We start from the raw sequence: 22380 nt of genomic DNA on the forward strand, positions 1-22380 counted from the left end.
AAGGTCCCTGGCTCAGTCCACAGCATCTCCAGGTAGGGCAATGGAAAGACCCCCTTGCCCCCCAGGCAGAAGCTGCCAGTCAGTGTAGGCAATATTGAGCGAGATGGACCAAAGGTCCAGCTAAGTGGAAGGTGGCTGCCTGTGGTGTGTGTGTTGAACATCTCCAAAGCCACAATGGCTGGGCAGGCCTCCCTGGTCAGAGGCAAACCAAATGCCCCCCCCCAAGTGCTGTACAGTTAAAAGGGACTCCCAAGGGTCATCTAGTCCTACCCTCTGGAGCAGCAGAATAAAAGATGGTGACAGCCCCTCAGAGCTCTCATAGCACATCTCAGTCTCCTCTTCCCCAGGCTACACATAATTGAAATACAGTGGTATCTCGGGTTACGTACTTAATTCATTCCAGAGGTCCGTTCTTAACCTGAAACTGTTCTTAACCTGAAGCACCACTTTAGCTAATGGGGCCTCCTGCTGCCACCGCGCCACCGAAGCACGATTTCTGTTCTCATCCTGAAGCAAAGTTCTTAGCCCGAGGTACTATTTCTGGGTTAGTAGAGTCTGTAACCTGTAGCGTCTGTAACCTGAAGCATCTGTAACCCGAGGTACCACTGTACTTTATTGTCACTTGTACATAGCCAGCTCCTTCAACCACTCCTCATCAGGCTTGGTTTTCGGACCCTTGATCATCTTGGCTGCCCTCCTCTGCACACCTTCCAGCTTGTCAAAATCCTTCTCAAATTGTGGTGCCCAGAACTGGACACAGTATTCCAGGTGGGATCTGACCAAGGCAGAATAGGGCGGGACTATGACTTCCCTTGATCTGGACACCAGACTTCTGTTGATGAAGCCTAGAATAGGCTTAGCTTTTTTCGCTGCTGCATCTCACTGTGGGCTCATGTTCACCTTGTGCTCCACCAAAACCCATAGATCCTTTTCACACGTACTGCTAGTAATCCAGGCGTCCCCCATCCTAATCTAATTTTTCCTAGAATCATAGACTTGCCCAGGCTTGCGCCCCAGGGAGGTCACTTCAGTGCTGCTAACACAGCGGTTTGACTTCACACCCGAACAGACGAACGGCAACAAGAACCCTAGAGCTGGAAGGGACCCTGAAGGTCATCCAGCCCAACCCCCTGCAATGAAGGAATCTCAACAAAAGCATCCCTGGCAGACGGCCACCCAACCTCTGCTTAAAAACCTCGTGTTGAACCTTGGATTTCTTCCTACTGAAATCCATTTTGTGAGTTTGGGTCCAATCATATCCTCTTGAATGCTCACTCTGCCTTCTGCGGTAGCAAAGGTTGGTGGGTCTCTGCTGCCATGGGCTGGTGGTCCTCTGTACATGCTCGGGCACCCTTTCTCCTTGAGTCCGAAGCCCTCTCCCCGGTCCTCGGGCCCCCAGCGAGCCTGCGGCTGCGGCGAGGGCGGGGATGAGCGTCGGCGCGCGCGCCAGTGGATGCGCACGGAATCCGGAGTGGCTCCGCCAGGGAGGGGGCGGCCCGGGCGCTCGCCTGCCTCCTCGGCGCGCTGCTGCTGCTGCTGCGCGCGTCCCTCCGACGGGCGGCAGAGAGGAGGAGCCGCGGCCGGCGCTGCTGCTGCTGCTCGTCGCCTCCGCCTCGTCGTGCGCGGCGCCAGCCGAGGAGCCCAGCCCGAGCCAGGCGGCTGCGGCAACAGCGCGTCCAGGTGAGCGGCTCCGGCGCGGGGCGAGGAGCGGCCGGGGCCGGAAAGCCCCCCGACGGGCGGCCGCGGCGGGGCTGCGCGGCAAGCCAGAGGCGCCTTCCGTGGGGCAGGAGGGGGGCAGAGTTGGGTGCAGGCTGTGCCGGGGGCGGGCGGGGGGGGGGGAGGAGAGAAAGGCCGGCTCTGCTGCTGAAATGCAGGCTAGAAGAGGGGGGGGGGTGCTGAGTTGCCGCAGGCGCCCTCGCGGGAGGGGAGCGGGGGGCACCTCCATCCCTCCTCCTGCTGAAGGGCAGGAGCCCTCCAGGATCGGGGCCCTGGGTTGGGGACAGGGCTCTCCGTCGCCCGCCCCCCTGCTCGCCTGCCCGGGACCGTCCGCGGGGCAAGGAAGCCGACGGGGCGGACTGGCCGGGGCTGATGTGCGCGCGGCTTTTACGCGCCCGCTCTCGCTCTCTCTGGGTCAGCTGCGCTCCGCGGAAGATGCGCGCGGTGTTGTGCTGGGGGGCTATTTTTCCAAGAGGCCCTCTCGCTCTCTCCCCCTCCCGTACCTTCATCTGGCAGTGCCGAACGTTCAGACGAGACGGTGCAAGGGCAGTTTGGATTCTGACCTGATTCGAGGCGGCCAGAGTAGCCTTACCCTCCCCTCTAATGACTCTGGTTGCGTTCTGAGAAGCGGGCGCTGCTCTTCTCTTGCCTGCAGCTTGGCTGGCTGACTAGAGCCCTCTGGCTCACCGAGGTTCCGCAGGCGCCTTGCCCAGTGGCCTGGCCTTCTTTGGGGCACGTGTGGACGCCCTCAGTCCCCCCCCCCTTTCCCGGCATGTGGGTTGCTTTTAGGTTCTGAGGTCTCCTTCTCACCTCGCCTGGGTCTTAAGAGTTACTGCGAGGCGTTAAGGATGGCCGGACTCTGCCTCGCCAGTCGGAGGCGGCAACGCTTCTGAATGCCAGTGGCTGGAAACCGCAGGAGGGGAGATTCGCTCCTCTTGAGCTCCGATCCTGCTTGCTGGTTTCCCCACAGGCAGGCTGGAGGAGATGAGCCCTTGGCCGGACCGGGCAAGTTCTTCCCACGTTCTCCTTCTACACGCTGTGACAGAGAAGGAGAGGAACAGAATGGGCTTCAGATTGGCCGTAAGGGGGGGCACCAGCTGTCCTCTGGGAGGAGCAGGACAGCTTTTTCCATGGGGCAATTTGCACACCCACAAGCTCACATAGGGCAGAGGGAGAGGCTGTAGCAGAACAGCCCAGAGAGGGGCATTTAAAACGTGCAAAGATTCACTGGGGCCAAAAACGCATCTGACAGCCCCATGGCAGGGAGATCTCTCCATTCAGCCTGCAGGTAAGGAAGACAGCTCCCTCCCATCTCTGGGGCAGAGGGACTTGAGGGCTGGTTTCCTTCTTACTTGAGCCTCCTGCCACCTTTCTGCCTGGGTGTTCAAAGCTCTTGCAGGCAATTTGGAATCTGCAGCTAGCCCTGAATACAGTCAGGGCCATTAACATGGATGGACTTAGTCATGCCTCTTGATTTCAATGGGTATACTCTGAGTAGGGCTTGGGGGCAGGTGCAACCCACAGTATTTGCACAGACCTGGGGCCTGGGTCTCTTTGTGTGTGGCAGCTCCCAGTTTCTTTCCAGGCTCAACTCGGACTGCTGCTCCTTGTTGACCTTGAAATCCCTCCCCAGCTGAGGAGGGGGAGACCGGAGGGGCCCCCAAAGGGTCCCTGGGGTCCATGTCATGTGCTTGTCCACATTGCACCAGGATCCTGTCTCTGGCGCTCCTGCCCTCTAAGGGGTGGCTGGAGGGACGAAGAAGGGCCTTCTTGGTGGTGGCACCGTGACTTTGCAACACTCTCATTGCTTAGGAATCTTTCCCCTCATTTCCCCAGGCTTCCCAGTCCTGCAAATGCAGCTTTTCTCCTGCTGCTTCATACTGGAAGGTTGTGAATTTCCCCTTTGCAATTTAAACTGGTTGAAGGGAAAGGGCACATGAGCAGATAATAACATATGGTACTAAAACAAGGCAGGAAAGCAAAGTGCCATGGTTTGCATTGGGCGCTGGCTGGGGTCTCTTTCGGGGGGACTGGCAGCCTACCCTGCCCACTGCCCTCCCCATGGGCACCCAGGACAGGGAGAGGCATCTGCTTGCCCTGGCCGGTTGCCATGGGGGAGAGGGTGCTGGGATCACCAAGCATGGCCTCCCGGGCAGGCTCCGAGGACAGAAGGCATTCTGCACATGCCCCAAAGTGCTCTTGGTGCTCTGACTTCTCCTGGCCCTACTCAGGAGAAGAGTTTCACCGCCATTTGCCCAAAACTAAACCTGAAAGGTGGGCAGCTTTTCATACCTTCGGGACCCTGGAGCTGAAAGGAAGATGCTTCTGGGCTCAGGTGGGCCCCTGTCCCCCCCCCCCATCCTCACACGCCCTGCCTGGTGTGTTCGGTGAGAGCCAGCTCCTGCCTTGCCACGTAAGATCTTAACGATAATCCTGCTGGATCAGGCCAGTGGCTCACCCAGTCCGGCATTCTGTTCTCACAGGTGCCTGTGGGAAACCAGCAAACACAAGAGCTGCTCTCCCCTCCTACGGTTTTCAGCTGCTGGGATTCAGAAGCACGGCTGCCTCTGACTGTGGAGAGCAAAGCGTAGCCATCCCAGAATCGTAGAACGGGAAGGGACCGCGAGGGTCATCTGGTCCAACCTCCCCTGCAAAGCATGACTCTTTTGCCCAATGTGGAACTCGAACCCACAACCCTGAAGTGTTTCATACCCTAGCAACTGAGCTATGCGCAGGGGCAGAGCAAGGTGGGGGCGGTAGGGGGCGGACTGCCCCAGGTGTCATTGAGGGGGCTGACATTCGGCGCATCACCCGCCCGCAACTCCCGCCTACCCCGATCCATCTGGGGAAGGGCAGGAGCTGCGGTGTCCCCCCCTTCCGCCTTCGTTTATACAGCCCCGCGCTCCCGGGCTGGTGGAGAAGGCATGCAGGGAGAGGACGTGAAGGAGGCAGGCGAGCAAACAGGCAGAGGGGAGGGGGAACTCTGGAGCAAAAAGCTGAACAACTTTGGCAAACCCTGGAATCCCCCCAAAAAAGCTCAGCGAAAAGATTTCAATGTGCGGGGTGGGTGCTGAGAAATTTTCTGCACCGGGTACCACCTGACCCTGCTACGCCACTGGCTATAAAGGTAAAGGGACCCCTGACCATTAGGTCCAATCGCAGACGACTCTGGGGTTGCAGCGTACATCTTGCTTTACTGGCCGAGGGAGCCAGCGTACAGCTTCTGGGTCATGTGGCCAGCAGGACTAAGCCGCTTCTGGCGAACCAGAGCAGCGCACGGAAACGCCGTTTACCTTCCCGCCGGAGTGGTACCTATTTATCTACTTGCACTTTGAGGTGCTTTCGAACTGCTAGGTTGGCAGGAGCTGGGGCTGAGCAACAGGAGCTCACCCCATCGCAGGGATTCGAACCGCTGACCTTCTGATCGGCAAGTCCTAGGCTCTGTGGGTTAACCCACAGTGCCACCAGCGTCCCTAGCTATAGGTGGCTATAGGTGAGCACAACAGCTAGCAGCTACCCAGAGCTCTCTCCTGCTCCATGAATTTGCTCAATCCTCTTTGAAAACCACCCTCCTCCTCCTCCTCCTGCTCACTTTCTGCCATGGTGACTGTTGTGGGTTGTGGGTGTGCAGAGCTGTCCATGCGCCTCTTGTCGGGGCTGTGTTGTTTGCCACCCACCCAGCCCCGTGACTCAGACGGCTTGTTGTTGAGGGTTTGGCTGGGGCTGTTTTGCTGCAAGCTGCTTGGGGGGTGGGGAGAGGGGGGTGTCTCTGTGCTTACCCTGGGATTTAGGAGCCTTGCTGTCCCTGGGGCCAAGGCCAGCTCCGAGAGCCAGATGCCTCGGCAGGTCTGCTCCTGTCTCTCATATTTCCGCCCTCTCTCTCTGCAACCCCTCACCTCTTGCCTGGCCCCTCCAAAGAAGCAGAGGGTCCTGTCCCCCCCCCCAGACAAGCACAATGGGGAGTCGGGGCAGCTCACATGTGCTCTCCATTCCACATGCACACATATGCACCCAGCAGAGGGCATGCATGTCATAAGAACATTAGGAGAGTCTCCTGGATTCGGCCGCTTCTAGTCGAGCAAGAGAGGGGCTTCGGGTGCTGGCATTTGACTGCCTTCTGGGTGGCCCATCCTGGGTAAAAGGTAAAAAAGGTAAAGGACCCCTGGACAGTTAAGTCCAGTCAAAGGCAACTAAGGGGTTGTGGCACTCATCTTGCTTTCAGGCCGAGGGAGCTGGTGTTTGTCCACAGACAGCTTTCTGGGTCATGTGGCCAGCAGGACTAAACCGCTTCTGGTATAACAGAACACTGTGGTGGAAACCAGAGCACATGGAAATGCCGTTTACCTGCCCGCCGGAGCGATACCTATTTATCTACTTGTGCTGGCATGCTTTCAAAGTGCTAGGTTGGCAGGAGCTGGGACAGAGCAACGGGAGCTCACCCCGTCGTATGGATTCGAACTGATTGGCAAGCCCAAGAGGCTCAGTGGTTTAGACCACAGCGCCACCCGTGTCCCATGCTGGGTGTAAATTGCAGAGCAGTGAGGAACTCCTTTCTCCCAAGCCCCAGGTCGGTTCGATCAAATGGGACCGGAGGAAGCAGCTGCCTCAGACAGAGTCAGACCACCTTTATTTAATTTGTATTCTACCTTTCGTCCGAAGAACCCAGGGCAGGTTCACAGAACGAAACTGCAACGTACCTAATGATAACCAGAACAAACCAATGCCCTCACCTCCCAAACTGGTCCATTGAGCTCTGGGTGACACTTCCATCAGCTCCTGATGGGGGATCTCAGACAGGGGGCTTCCCTCAGCCCTGCCTGGTTTTGATAGGGAGTGAACTGGGGTTCTTCTGCAGACAAATCAGGGGGGCCCTACCGGTCTGTGATTCTGTCCCAGGGCTCAGCACCCCCTCTCCCAGGACTCCTCCAGCCAGGGAAGGGCTGCTGCTCAGCGGCAGGACATCTGCCTTGCATGCAGAATGCCCCGGGTTCAATTCCTGACATCTCCGCGTACGGCTGGAGGGACTCAGAGCAGACCAGCTTCCCACATTCCAAGCCTCACTCCAGGATGGGATTCCCTCGTCTCCTTTGTGAACGGCTCGCATGCAGCCCATCCGGGTGGAAATGGCCAGTTTTCCTGGCAAAACAGGTGGAGGAAGATGCCTCGCACCCAGTGCCGGATTTACGTATAAGCTAAAGAAGCTATAGCTTAGGGCCCCCTCTCTTGGGGGCCCACAAAAAAAATATTAAAGGAAAAACAAACAAGATGTACATTTCCAAAATAGAAAATAAAAAACAAATAAAATAAAACCTACATGCAGCAACAGTGTTTTGTGTTGTGTGGGCTCCTAGGATGTAAGTCATGGGCCCCGCCTGCTAGCCTGCTCCCTAAAATATCACTGGTTTCTATATAGAGGGTGCTGACATTCTGCATTGACTTTTCAACAACTACGTATTTTGTTATGTGCAAATGGCTTTAGTTACCTATAGCAAAAAAAGCCTGTGACAATTTGCTGTGGACAAAGGACAGCTGGACATATCAAGGGCCCCATGACCTTCAGGAGCTGAGGGCCTCATCAAACCTCAATCCGGCCCTGTTCTCACCCTTGCTTATTTCACAGAGTGGGGGACGTTCCCTCATTCACACTGGCACCCTTCCCCATCGATGCTGCCAGGCATGTGGAGTTTGTACTCGAGGCAGCAGACGGGCCCCGACTGGGTGCAAAACGTACAAGTCGCAGCCTATTTATTTATATATCGCATTTCACAGAAACGCATCTGTGCTCAAAGCTGTTCAGAAGCAGCCACCAGCTAGAGGCCTTTCTAAGCCTAGTTCGCATATGGATGGACCGAATGCATTTTCATTCCCTGATTTTTTTGCCTCTAAAGAGCTCAACGTGGCTTGCATAGGCCTCCCTGTTTTATCATCACAACAGCCCTGTGAGGTAGGCTGGGTTGAAAGAGGCAGTGACTGGCCCCCCAAGGCCCCCCAGCAAGCTTTGTGGCTGAGTGGGGAATCCTGGCCTCTCCCAGGTCCTAGTCTGACACTCTAACCATTACGCCACACTTCCCTTTCCTCCAGTCTTTCCAGGCATGGTCTGCACTTTAAAGCTCTGTGTCCGAGCATCCCCTCTTTTTTTGCTGCAGAGCTTTCCCCGTGAAAACACACTCTTTAGCGCTCAGTCGGAGCAAACATCAGTCTGTGGAAACCCTGAATTGCTGTTTGCTCCAGTTGAGCACTAAAGAGTGGAGGGGGGTTGTGGGAAAAGCTCTGGAGCAAAGACGAAAATGCCTTTAAGTGCAGACTGGAAAGAGTGGGGCAAAAAGGTATGTGATGATAAGCCCTGGCTGTCTGGTTCCTGACGTCTTTTGATTTCTGTATAGCTGCGACTATCCCTGGGCAGGTATAGATGGCCTGAATCTCACGGAGTGTGGAGCTGTCCCAGCCCAGCAAAACCACTGTCGTGGGCTAGGCTCCCATGGGACGCTGCATCCTGCTAGATGCTCGCAGGGTGTCCCAGCCACCCCGACCATCAGCTCCCCAGCTGGTTCCTGAGCCTTTGGAGAGCAGGAGCCAGGAAGGAGGGGGCTTTCCTGCCCTGGCCGCTGGGCCACTGCAATGCCAACCTGGTGCTGCATTGCACTGGAGGCAAACCTGCTGTCCTGTTCTACAATAGTTCTGTAAAGAAGCATTTTGGTTTCCCTGCGAATGTCCAGGTCCTCAAACACTCTGCACTTCATTCGGGAGAAAGCCATACTCACAGAGCTCAGGACCCTTGTGGGAAGACAGACGAACTAATGCCAGTGTACTGGAAGAAGCAAAGATCACCAGTGTTGAAGCAATGATTCTTCAACATCAACTTTGTTGGACTGGTCATGTTGGGCAGATGCCTGATGATTGTCTGCTGAAGCAACTACTCTATTCTGAACTTAAAAATGGAAAGGGTAATGCTGGTGGTCAACAAGAGGTTTAAAGACTCTCTCAAGGCAAATCTAAAAAAAGGTAGTATAAGCACCGACAACTGGGAAACACTGGCCTGCAAGTGCTCCAGTTGGAGAACAGCCTTTCCCAAAGGTGCCATGGGCTTTGAAGACACTCGAACTCAGGACGCAAGAGAGAAACGTGCTAGGAGGAAGGCACGCTTGGCAAATCCACACCGGGATCAACTTCTGCCTGGAAACCAATGTCCCCACTGTGGAAGGATGTGTGGATCCAGAATTGGCCTCCACAGTCACTTACAGACTCGCTGTTAAAACCGTGTTTATGGAAGACAATCTTACTTGGCTACGAGGGATCGCAGAAGAAGAAGAAGAAGAAGAAGAAGAAGAAGAAGAAGAAGAAGAAGAAGAAGAAGAGGACGTCCCATTCTGGCAGCCCTCTGTGCCTCAAAGGTGTGGCTGGCGGGGGACTTGGGGTGCTCCAGGGAGAAGCCTTTCTGCCCTCCCCCCGGGTCAGCCATAGGTCATGGGCTCAGGCAAAGAATCCTGACTTCCCGGCTTCTCTGCATGCCAGAGATAAGAGGAGCCCTGCAAAGATCTACAAAGATCTGAAAGGGGCGTTGGCTCCCCGGGGGGGGGGGGGCTCTTTGCCTCTCAGCGCCTCCCAGCTTCTAATGGGCCCTGTTGATGCGTCAATCCCAGAAGCAGAGAATCCTCGAGCTGGGAGGAAACCCAAATGCCGTCTAGTCCACCCCCCCCCCCCCGCAATGCGAGTTTTCTAAGCATGGAGAAGAAATGTGCAAATGTCTAGTGAGCCTTTAGAGGGCTATTGGATCATTTCTTCATTGTTTAAAACACTTTATGACCCGCCTGTCATCCATTTGGGTACCCAACTACCCACCCACGGATGGGGTGCAATGCGTAATACCTGCTCACTTTCGGCCATAAGAACATGAGACGAGCCTCCTGGATCAGGCCCATGGCCCCTGATCAGGGCCGGATTTGATGTGGCCCTCAGCTACTGATGGTAATGGGGCCCTTGATATGTCCAGCTGTCCTTTGTCAACAACAAATTGTCACTGGTTTTTGTGTTGAATAGATGCTATATGGTCATTGATGGACCTAATACAGTGGTACCTCGGGTTAAGAACTTAAATCGTTCTGGAGGTCTGTTCTTAACCTGAAACTGTTCTTAACCTGAAGCACCACTTTAGCTAATGGGGCCTCCTGCTGCCGCCGCGCTGCCACCGCACGATTTCTGTTCTCATCCTGAAGCAAAGTTTTTAACCCGAGGTACTATTTCTGGGTTAGTGGAGTCTGTAACCTGAAGTGTCTGTAACCTGAAGCGTCTGTAACCCAAGATACCACTGTACATATCTCAAGCTATTTGCATATGTTGTCATGCAACCAGTCCATTTAGAATGTAGGCACCCAATATATAGAAAGGAGCAAACCGGTGATACTTTAGGGAGCAGGCTAGCAGGCGGGGCCCATGACTTACATCCGAGGAGCCAACACAACACAAAACACGGTTGCTGTATGTAGCTTTTATTTTATTTGTTTTTTATCTTATATTTTGGAAATGTACATCCAGTTTTTTCCCTTTAAATTTTTTTGGGGCCCCCAAGAGAGTGGGGCCCTAAGCTAGAGCTTGTTTAGCTTATACGCAAATCTAGCACTTAAATCAGCATCTTAAAAAGCAGAGACATCCCCTTGCCAACAAAGGTCCGTATAGTTAAAGCTATGGTTTTCCTAGTAGTAATGTATGAAAGTGAGAGCTGGACCATAAAGAAGGCTGATCGCCAAAGAATTGATGCTTTTGAATTCTGGCGCTGGAGAAGACTCTGGAGAGTCCCATGGACTGCAAGAAGATCAAACCTCTCCATTCTTAAGGAAATCAGCCCTGAGTGCTCACTGGAAGGACAGATCCTGAAGCTGAGACTCCAATACTTTGGCCACCTCATGAGAAGAGAAGACTCCCTGGAAAAGACCCTGATGTTGGGAAGATGGAGGGCACAAGGAGAAGGGGACGACAGAGGGCAAGATGGTGGGACAGTGTTCTCGAAGATACCAGCATGAGTTTGACCAAACTGTGGGAGGCAGTGGAGGACAGAGGTGCCTGACGTGCTCTGGTCCAGGGGGTCACGAAGAGGCAGACACGACTAAACGACTAAACAACAACAACAAATCCAGCACTGGCCTCTGATCATTCTGCGCCCACTTTTGCACCCATGTGTGCCCCCATACCCATAGCTTTGGGTCATTCAGGGACCCGAGCAAAAAGCCTTGGGTTGCTATCTGGGTGCCGGCTGATGGTGCGTCAAACAGGGGCTGCAGAATGGGTGCCGTCGATTGGGAAGGGTGGGTCCTTGCAGTGCTTGCCAGACCCAGCACCACAGCAGCCGTGTGTGTCCCCCTCCTCCCCAGCCCCCACCACCGGCACGTCCAGACTGTGCCGTCCGCGTGAGGCCTCCAGCCGCTCCGCAAGGAACTGCTGCGCTCGGCAGAGGACTGTCAGCCCGATTGACGTCCTGCTTCTACACCTGTCGGCCGACCGGCCCCCTCGGGGAAGGGTGCCGCCGAGGTGCCAGCCTGCATTCTGCCCTGTCTCTTCACATCCCTGCCGAGCCGGTTTCAGGAAGGGCGTCGTGGCTGCGCTGATGCGACACTGCGGAAAGAGAGTTTGTCAGGGCACAAGTGCCCAGGGCTGAACTCTGCCGTGCTTCTTCAAAGAGGCAAGGATGGGCAGGTCAGCTGGCAGCAGAATACCCCAAAGAGCCTCAGAAGAGCCTGCTGGATCAGCCATTGGCCCATCCAGTCCAGCATTCTGTTCTCACGGCGGCCAAAAAGACACTCCTGAAGGAGTGTCTCCATCCCTGTCGTTCAGCCCGGACACTGAGGTCCAGCTCTGAGGGCCTTCTGGCGGTTCCCTCCCTGTGAGAAGCCAAGTTACAGGGAACCAGGCAGAGGGCCTTCTCGGTGGTGGCGCCCACCCTGTGGAACGCCCTCCCTTCAGATGCCACGGAGATAAAAAACTTACAGTCATACCTCTAGTTGCGTTAGGTTCCTGTTGCGGATTTTTGGGTTCTGAACACAGCAAACCCGGAAGTGTATACTTCCACACGCACATGTACAGAAGCGTTCTGTGCACTTAGCGCATGCGCAGGAACGCTCTATTGTGTCATGTGCAGAAGCGGCACTCAATTTACGGACTTTTCAGGGTGCAAATGGCACCGCGGAACAGATCACGTCCATAGGTAGAGGTAAAGATAAAGGTAAAGGGACCCCTGACCATTAGATCCAGTCATGGCCGACTCTGGGGTTGCGGCACTCATCTCGCTTTATTGGCCGAGGGAGCTGGCGTATAGCTTCCGGGTCATGTGGCCAGCAGGACCAAGCCGCTTCTGGCAAACCAGAGCAGCGCACGGAAACGCCGTTTACCTTCCCGCCAGAGTGGTACCTATTTATCTACTTGCAGTTTGACGTGCTTTCGAACTGCTAGGTTGGCAGGAGCAGGGACTGAGCATTGGGAGCTCACCCCGTGGCAGGGATTCCAACAACAACAACAACACCCCGCTCAGCCAGATGGGCGGGGTGTTGTTGTTGTTGTTGTTGTAAATCCGCAAACAGGATTCCAGCCCAAGAACCCTGTCCCCTCCTGTGGCAGTGGCAGACCTTGGGGTTTCAAAGTGGTTGCTCTCCCTTAAGTCCACCTCTTTGTGGCTTCCAGCAACTGGCACTCAGAAGCCTCAGTGCCTCTGACCACGGAGGCAGAGCAGATCCATGGTGCCTAGGAGCCATCGATCGCCCTCTCCTCCTCCCCCTCCTCTTGCCACCTTTGGGAGCAAGTTCCCTAGTTTCCTCCAAAGGCATGGCTTCTTCAGTGAGAGGTTTAAAACTCTGTATCCACTTGCTCTTTCTTTTTTGGCAGAAACCCAGCTCTTTAAAGCAGAAGCACAAAAATAAATAAATGGCAATTTGGTTTGCCCATGGATTGCCATTTCTTCCGATTCCGCTTTAAAGAGCAGGTTTCTGCAGGGAAGGCTCCAGAGAAAAGAAAGAGCACAGCGTTTTAAAGCTCTGGCTGTGCAGAAGGAAGGTAAGTGGGGATAAGTCCATAGTTGCGGAGCGTTCAGGACCATTGCTCAGGCTTTCAGGATTTTTAGGTTTTTAGGTTTAGATTTTTCAGGTTCCCCTGGGGAAGAGGAAGAGCCCCTCTTTGGACGCAGGTGGCTCACTCTTCCTACTCCAGTTAAGGCGGGGGTTGTGTGCTTGCCTGAAACCCAGGAGAGTCGCTGCCAGTCTGAGCAGGCAATACGGAACTAGATGGACCACTGATCTGGGTTTTCCGGAGAGAAGCGAGGCAGTTTGGCCGGCCTCAGAGGAGCAGCCTGTGCAAGACGGGGCGAGACTTGGTGACTTTGCCTTGTCTTCCTGCTTCCCTCCCAGCGCACTCCAACCGCCAGCTCAGCTCAGCCTGGGTGACAGTGACGACCCGCCACACTCCCGCTCTCGCCAGAGAGTGGCAGGAGGGTAGTTTCTTCTTGGCTGCGTGTGCTGTGCGCTCGTGCATGATCCCGTCTCGCTGGAGGGACCGCTCCTCACGTCCCTGCTCCAACTGGGACGCTGGAGCGGAAACCGTCACCTCCCGCGTCTCCTCGTCCTCTTGTCACATCGATTGCACGGGACGCTTCTCCCCGACTGAGCTCGGAGGGAGCTGGGCGCCTGGCGGGATCCACTTTCTAACTTGGTCACCAGGCTGTGTGGTGATGGGGGGTGGGGGTGGGGCGTGCGACCTGCTCCAGAAGCAAATGACACAACTCTGGCTTGTTGGAAACAGAAAGCTGCCTTACTGTGAGTTAGACTAATGGAGCTCACCATTCCCTAGGTCAGGGGTTCCCAAAGAGATGGGGTTCCCTGGGAGGGGTTGGCAAGGTGTGGGGGTGGGTAGGTGGGTGTTGAGGACCACCCGACTTCATAAAGAGAGCGTCACATGAACTGCAACATTGCTTGTTATTGGCATCACACTCCAACCAACCGAGCTATCCAGGAAGTTCCAACCACTTTGCCCATTGAATTAGGGCGAGATGTTTCAGGGCCAACTCTCTGGGGAGCATCACAACAACAACAACAACAACAACAACAACAACAACAATTATTTATTATATTTATTATTTATACCCCGCCCATCTGGCTGGGCTTCCCCAGCCATTCTGGGCAGCTTCCAACAAAATATTAAAATACAGTAATGGAGGCTCCAAGACCTTGGCCACCTCATGAGAAGAGAAGACTCCCTGGAAAAGACCCTGATATTGGGAAAGATGGAGGGCACAAGGAGAAGGGGACGGCAGAGGACGAGATAGTGGGACAGTGTTCTCGAAGCTACCAGCATGAGTTTGACCAAACTGTGGGAGGCAGTGGAAGACAGGAGGGCCTGGCGTGCTCTGGTCCAGGGGGTCACGAAGAATTGGACACAGCTAAACAACTAAACAACAACAATGCATCAAACATTAAAAGCTTCCCTAAACAGGGCTGCCTTCAAATGTCTTCTAAAAGTCTGGTAGTTGTTGTTCTCTTTGACATCTGGTGGGAGGGTGTTTCACAGGGCGGGCGCCACTACCGAGAAGGCCCTCTACCTGGTTCCCTGTAACCTTGCTTCTCACAGGGAGGGAACCGCCAGAAGGCCCTCGGAGCTGGACCTCGGTGTCTGGGCTATACTGGGCTGAGGCCATTTAGGCACCAACACTTTGAATTGTGCTCGGAAACGTACTGGGAGCCAGTGTAGGTCTTTTGAAAAGGAGATGACCTCTTGACTCTCCGTCTGGGATTTCTGAGCTGTGATCTCAGCATCGCAGGGGGGTTTGACTAGATGACACCCAGGGGTACCTTCCATGATTCTATGGCCCATGAGGAATGAATGCACGGGGGGGGGGGTGTCTGATACTGTGTGTCCCTCTAGGACAGGCTTTGCCAAACCCAAGCCTCCTGCTGTTTTTCGGACTACAACTCCCCCCATCTCTAGCTAGCAGGGCCAGGCGCCAGGGTGATGGGAATTGCAGTCCAAAAGCAGCTGGAGACCCAATTTTCGGAAACACGGATCTGGGAGAAAAGCCCATAAAGTGGGGGATTTTTACTCCTGCCCTCATGTGCATATCTGTGACAAATGATGGCAGAGCTGCAGTTCCCAAAAGGGGAGCCATAGGGAATTCTGCCCAAAATTTTCCATAAGTTTACTGAGGGTCAAGGAGTCCTTTTCTGCAATAGCTGGGGGCACCTAATGACCCTGTTTGTTTATTGCTTGCTCTTATCTCCCCACAACCCTCCGCTTAATTGCAGGCAAGCCAAGTCTGACCTTCCAGATTCGGCTGGACCAAGGACTGGGGCTGAAGGGGGACGGAGGCGGGGGTTTGCTTTTCTCTCTGCCTGTGGCCTCCCAGGGTGGCCGGGAGGGCAAGTGGGGGAGCTGGCCAGGCATGGGCACGGGAAACCCCCAAATCATGCCATAGAAACAGCCAAAGAGAGCGCAGGTACATGTGAGGAGGTGATAAGGATCAGACCAGACTCCAGGGTCAGGGAGAGGGAGCTGTGGTGCTCTAGAGCAGGGGTCAGCAAACTTTTTCAGCAGGGAGCCGGTCCACTGTCCCTCAGACCTTGTGGGGGGCTGGATTATATTTTGAAAAAAGTAGAACGAATTTCTCTGCCCCACAAATAACACAGAGATGGATTTTAAATAAAAGGATGCATTCTACTCATGTTAAAACACGCTGATTCCTGGACCGTCTGTGGGCCGGATTCAGAAGGCGATTGGGCTGGATCTGGCCCCCAGGCCTTAGTTTCTCTACCCCTGCTCTAGAGAGATTCCCCCTCCTAACTCTCCCCAGGAAGGATCACCTGGCGCCCTTCCTCAAACACCTTTAGGCACCAGGTGAAAACCTTCATCTCCAACCAGGCCGCTGGCTGATGGAGGTCTGATGCCCTTTGAAATGTGCTGGGTGTGTGGGGGGGGGGGACTCTCGGTTTGCTTTTGTTTTTATTTCTATTATGAATTTTGCGGTTTAGGGAAGTTTTTAATGTTTGACGTTTTATCGTGTTTTTAATACAGTGGTACCTTGGTTTAAGAACAGTCCTGTTTATGAACAATTCTGTTTACGAGCTCCGCAAAACTGGAAGTAGTGTTTGAGAACTTTACCTCGGTCTAAGAACAGAATCCGAATGGTGGAAGGGCACTGGTGGCGGGAGGCATCATTAGGGAAAGTGCACCTCGGTTTAAGAACAGTTTTGGTTTAAGAACGGACATCTGGAATGCATTGAGTTCATAAACCCAGGTACCAATGGGTTACATACGCTGCAGGTTACAGACTTCACTAACCCAGAAATAGTACTTCAGGTTAAGAACTTTGCTTCAGGATGAGAACAGAAATTGTGCGGGAGCGGTGCAGCAGCAGCGGGAGGCCCCATTAGCTAAAGTGGTGCTTCAGGTTAAGAACAGTTTCAGGTTAAGAATGGACCTCCAGAACAAATTAAGTACTTAACCCGAGCTACTACTGTATTCTGTTGGGAGCTACCCAGAGTGGCTGGGGAAACCCAGCCAGGTGGGCGGGGTATAAATACTGTTATTATAATTATTATTATTATTATTAATAATAATAATAAATGATTTTATGTTGCAAACCACCCTGGAGCCTATGGATGGAGGGTAGTATGCAAAGTTAATTAATTAATCAATCATCATCATGGAGCTCTGCAGCACCTTACCCCCCCCCCCCCCGTCCCCCGCTCGCCTTGGCACCCGGGGCCAAGGAACTGGTTGCCAGTGGTGGACTTTGGGGTGTCAGATTTCAGCAGCGCTCTACACAATGCCTCCCACAATCATTGCTTCACTCTCTTAACTTGGTGCCTAGAGTGTGCACAGTGGTTGCTGTCCCCTAACCATAGCTGTCAACATTTTCCTTTTTTAAAGGGAAATTCCCTTATTCCGAATAAGATTCCTTGCAAGAAAAGGGAAAAGTTGACAGCTATGCCCCTAACCCCACCTCTGTGGCCAGTGGCGTAGCAAGGTCAGGTGGTACCCGGTGTGGAAAAGTTCTTGTCTCCCCCATACACCTTGAAATTTTTGTTTTATTTTTGCCGGCAAAAATGGTTTGATTTTATTTCATATTTTTTGGAGGGGGACCAGAGTTGTTGAGCTTTTTTTGCACCTTGCGACAAGGAGTCTGCCGGCCACCCTACAGCTGAGGGGGACCTTTTGGCAACCAAAGCCTTTTGCGCACACCAAAGCCACAGTGTCTCTCCCAGACGTTAAATGCCACACAGCATTTCTTCACACACCTCAGAGGTGACACCCAGGGCAAACCGCACCCACCTTCCTCCACCCCCTCTGTGGCTGCCCACTGTGATGCCAGCCTCGTTGGCCCATCGGCAAGATCCGGCCCCCTCTTTTGACGTCTTCCCTCCCTCTCCCCGTCCTGCTGACCCACTTTCTCTTCTCTCTGTTCTCCAGGCTCCACCTGCAAGAGGCTGGCAGACAGAGCCTGCAACGAGACGGAGGCCAATGTGGAGGTTCCTGCTCCTCCTCTGCCTGCCCCCTCTGGGCTCCGGGACGCCCCCCGGCCCCCGCCAGCTGGCGGGGCTCAGCGACAACAACTCCAGCCATGGGCTCCAGGCCCCCGGCACGTCCCCCACCCCCCCACCGGTGACCCCCACCCTGCTGCCCACCCACAGTGAAGCCCCTGGTCTGTCCCTAAACCTGGGGCTCAACTTCAAGATCAAGGTGCGAGGCAAGGGCCGGGGGGGCGAGGGGCCGGCCAGCACAAAGCCCCCCGCCCAGCCAGCTGCCCCCACCCACTCCCACTCCCAGGCGCCGGGCGCCAGTCGCTTCTGGGCAGAGGCCCTGGGGGGCTCCGGGTGGCAGGCTAGCATCCCTGCTGAGGAGCTCCCCCCTGGGCCCGGGGGGTGGGCCTGGGGTGGCCCCCCAGCACCCGCTGACCCCAACCTCCCGGGCCCCGGACCCACCCCTCAGCACCCGCTGACGCTCTGGCCCAGGCTGACGGAGAAGGCCTTGGCTGCCCCCGTGGGCGAAGACAGCAAGGAGCTGGAATTCAAGATCGACATTGACCTGACGGCCGGGCTGGGCAAGGAGGGAGGCCTGGCGTCCAACAGTAGCAGCGGCGGCACTGCCAGGCGGTACCCGCTGCTCCCTGGGCTCCGGGTGGGGATCTCGGAGATTGCCAGCAAACTGGGGGGACCGGGTGAGTATCTGTTGCAAGGGGAGGGAGGCCAACATTAGGGGGCGCTGGAGCCCATGACTAGGAAGAGGTGCCTCCTCCTAGCTTTGCCCCATCTTCCACCTCCCTGCTGAGTTCCTCCAGAGTTGAACTGTGGAACTCCCCGCTGCAGTGACGGCCAACCCATTTGGAAGGCTTTAAGAGAGGGTTGGAGAAATTCATAGGGCAAAAGAGGCTTGCAATAGCTCTGCTCTGCCTCTCGGTCGCTCAGAGATGGAGAGAGTTGCTGCTCCGCTCGGATCCCTCTTGCGGGTTCCCCATTGGGAAATCTGGCCAGCCACTGAGAGAGCAGGTCTCTGGACTAGATGGGCCCTTGGCCTGATCCTGCAGGCTCTTCTTGTGGGTGGCTGGTGCCCCTTGGGAGGGGTAGTAAGAATACTAGTAACAAGTATATTTCACAATTTTTAAACAGGAAATCTATGAATAATAATAATAATAATAATAATAATAATAATAATAATAATAAATTGTATTTATACCCCGCCCTTCCTGGTTCAGAAAACCGGGCTCAGGGCGGCTAACAACAAATTTAAAACAATTGATGCAACAAAAAACAGCATAAGATACAGTATAAAACATGAATAACAATAAATTCAGAATTCAAAAATCAATTTGGGGGGGAATCCATCCAATAAACATGAGATGATCATAAGGACTAGCTGGCTAAATTAGTCCTATTTGGGCCAGCAAGGAGACCAGGGGAGAATTAGCTGTGGGGTCTCAGAGCGGGGAATCTTCATAAAAAGGGGAGGGGGAGGGAAAGAAGGGGAATAAAAGATCAGGCTGAAATCAAATTAAAGGCCAGGCAGAATAGCTCTGTCTTACAGGCCCTGTGGAAGGAAGTTAAATCCTGCAGGGCCCTGGTCTCCTGGGACAGAGCATTCCACCAGGTCGGAGCCATAACTGAGAAGGCCCTGGCTCTGGTGGAGGAAAATCTGACTTCCTTAGGGCCCGGGACCTCTAAACTATGATGGAGTCACAAATAGTACAATTCAATCAAAATTGCATGCACCAAATCAAAACAAGTAGTCAAATGATATCACAGAAGCAAACAAGCCTTTCAATTGAATTTTCCGTTTAAAAATTGTGAAATATACTTGTTACTAATATTCTTATTAGCCCCATTTTCCCTGTGATTGTTTAGAGTTTGTCTATTTTTGCAACACAGGGGATTTCCTTTGTTACACCTGGGGAGGGGCGGGAGGCTGGAAGGCCAACAGTAGGGGGCAGCAGAGCAGAGCCAAGCCATTATATCTTCCTCCTCCTCGGGGCCGTGCCACCCTCTGGACTGGCCGCAAAGGGGGCAGGTGGGGGCTGGCTGGGTTCCAAGAGGGAGGTTGGCAGGATGGCTCCCCGGTTACTCTAACGGAGCAGCCTCCACTGAGTTGGCACAGAATGACGCTGAACCCTGGAAGATCCCAGGGGGAAAAAAGTAGGGCAGATATTGACTGGCACCTTCCAGTGGTTTGCAGCAGCTGGTCAGCAGAAGGGTCATAGCCTCCGGCTGAGGAGGGCACTGTCAGCATCACCCTTGAGCCAGTGCCACCGACTGGACTCATCCACTTCAGCCCCGACCGAGTCAGGCGAGCTGGGTAGCACTTCCAGAGACCACCTTCTGCACAGGAACAGGTCAAAGTGCTGTGGACTCACAGCTCAGAGTTGTGAGCACCAGATTCACTTCCGAAGACAGTCGTTGCACAGCAGAGCATAAACCACTCGGAGAACAGCTCTGTAGAATGACTACTTTTATTCTATCTACAACAACTATTATACAAACTATATACAGAGCTAAATGGAGAAGCTGAACTGCACTGAGTGTCTGCAGCTGCTCTTAGCAGCAACCTTATCAATACAGAGATAACACTCTCTCTCTCTCTCTAACACTCAGTCTCTCTCTTTGATGTGAGGCTGGAGCGGAATAAGTAGTGAGCAGAAACCGTCCCCCTCCTCACTGGAGAATCAGCAGAGAACATCAGCAGATTCTTGGAATGGGAGGGGTGAAATCTCCTCAGGCACAGCTTGGCCATCCTGGCTAGGAGCCCTCGACAGCCGTTGGCCATGCCAGGCTCTATCTGAAGCCGCTGCTCCCTCTCCAGCTCGGCTGTGTGGCACAGCCATCTTTGCCCAGGCCTGCCGTGGCGCAGCGGGCAAGAAGCAAGACCTCTCTCGCGATGGAGCCAGGCAGAGTAGAGAAGCATCTCCTCCGTGGCCGGACAAAGGGGATCCCTTAGGGATTCTTCAGCCCTGATTCCTGCATTGTAGCGGGTTGGACTAGATGAGTCTTGGGGGTCCCTTCCAACACCACAGTTCTGTATTAAACAAAAATCTGGCCTTATTCCCTTATGGGGAATAGAGTCCTTTGTCGGTTCTCCATCGGTTGGAGAAAATAACAGAGGCCAACCAGAGAATACTGAGAAGCAAAGCAGCTAGTAAGCCTGATCTTTATTAATCTGTTGCAACAAGGTGCCCCCTTCACATGCAGGAAAGGAGGAGGACCCAGAACAAAGGTGTGCCCCCTCCTTATATAGACATTTTAAATTGCCCACCCTGGATCCAAGACCACCCCCAGGAACATCATACCTGCATCACAGAAAAGGTGGTCTACAACAGGACTCTAAGTGCATTGTTTACCTCCTGTCTGGCAGGTTACCTGTTCATGCTTACTTGATTGGATACCCTGGGGAGCCTGGCCAGTCTTTTGTAATGACAAATACTTAGTTCCTGAGCTGGGTCACAGGCTCACACCCTATTCACACACAGGCATACCCTTAAGACAGGATTTGTGAAGGGAAAGACAATGGGGAGGCTTTTCCATTTTCCTTCGACCTTGCAGAGAAATATTTGAGGTCAATTTGGGAGGGACAAAATGGTTTCAGGACTTTTTCTGTGGGGTTTCAGACATGCGGTTTATATATGCAGTTGTGAACATTTATCTTTTATATATAAGACCTTCAGTTTTTTATTTCAGTTCTAATCTGCCTGGGAGGGTCTGGCATTGGCCTAGGTGCCTGATGGCCTCGTGGCGGGACAGAGAGAGGGGAGCAGTGCCCCCCAACCCCTCTCAATTCTCCACTTCTCTCCTCAGGCCTATTTGGATCCACGCTGCCGCCTGAGCCTCCCGAGTGGAACGTCACAGGCAGCGCCGGGGAGCCACCTGGGGGCTCCTACCCAACCCCAGAGCAAGGTGAGAGCGTCAGAGAGGCAGGCGAGGGAAGATGGGAGGGAGAGAGAGTTGGTCCCAAGATGCTCACCTGAGCTCCAGGCTCCAAAGGATGGAGAGGCTCGCAGGAGCTTGGCGATCCGTGGCCAGGATTGCTGCAGGACGAGGGCTGGCCCAGGGGTTAAGAGCCTGCTGGATGAGGCCAATGGCCCACCTAGTCCAGCATCCTCTTTCCACAGTGGGTGAATTGTTGACTGTGGGAAACCCACCAGCAGGATCTGAGCACGAGAGCAACTCTCCCCTCCTGAAATGGTTTTCAGAAGCACTGCCCCCTCCAACTGTGGAGAGCAGAGCAGAGCCAAAATCTGACTCGCAGCCAGAATCTTTCTAATCCCCTTTTCAAACCATCCAGCTTGGTGGTCAATGCTGCCTCCTGCTGGAGGGAGTTCCATAGTTTAACAGCTGTGAACTTTTAGAGCAGATCACTACAAGACATGTCTCTGAAAAAATTTACACATCACTTGGGAGGATAGGCGAACTAATGCCAGTGAAGACGGGTGAACTAATACCAGTGTAGTGGAAGAAGCAAAGATCACCAGTGTTGAAGCAATGATTCTTCAGCATCAACTTCGTTGGACTAGTCATGTTGTGCGGAGGCCTGATGATCGTCTTCCAAAGCAAATACTCTATTCCGAACTCAAAAATGGAAAGTGTAATGCTGGTGGTCAACAAAAGAGGTTTAAAGACTGTCTCAAGGCAAATCTAAAAAAATGTAGTACAAACACCCACAATTGGGAAACATTGGCCTGCGAGCGCTCTAATTGGAGAACAGCCTTGACCAAAGGTGTCATCGGCTTTGAAGACACTCAAACTCAGGACGCAAGGCAGAAACGTGCCAAGAGGAAGGCACGCTTGGCAAACCCTCACCAGGATTAACTCCCGCCCGGAAACCTGTGCCCCACTCAGTGGTGGAGGAAGGGGGCAAGGGGAGCGAACCGCCCTGGCACCATCAGGGATGGGGGTACCAATGAGGTCGACACCCCCAGACACGCGACACGCCCCCCCCATGCGCCGGGCGCCACACCCTCAAGATGCATGCCACACCCCCGTGATGTGCACCAGCCATGCTCCCATCTGTTCTCTGCCCCTGGTGCCGAAGCATGCAGCTTTGCCACTGGCCCCACTGAGGAAGGACGTGTGGATCCAGAATTGGCCTCCACAGTCACTTACGGACTCATTGTTAAAACCATGTTTATGGAAGGCAATCTTACTTAGCTACGAG

At 54.1% G+C, this 22380-nt stretch overlaps 1 protein-coding gene across 1 annotated transcript in view; it reads left to right on the forward strand.

The window, feature by feature from the left end:
* The first annotated feature begins 1499 nt into the window (after positions 1-1499).
* PRRT4 (proline rich transmembrane protein 4) overlaps positions 1500-22380 on the forward strand; it is a 28116-nt gene continuing 7235 nt past the window's right edge. Inside the window, exons 1-3 of the mRNA XM_083700150.1 lie at positions 1500-1680; positions 17155-17902; positions 21024-21122. Coding sequence (XP_083556276.1) covers positions 17206-17902; positions 21024-21122 — 796 coding nt within the window. The 5' untranslated portion in view covers positions 1500-1680; positions 17155-17205. The remainder of the gene's footprint in view (positions 1681-17154; positions 17903-21023; positions 21123-22380) is intronic.

This window comes from Podarcis gaigeae (genome assembly GCF_964106915.1).
Source record: "Podarcis gaigeae genome assembly, chromosome: 10".
In the NCBI taxonomy this organism is placed as follows: domain Eukaryota; kingdom Metazoa; phylum Chordata; class Lepidosauria; order Squamata; family Lacertidae; genus Podarcis; species Podarcis gaigeae.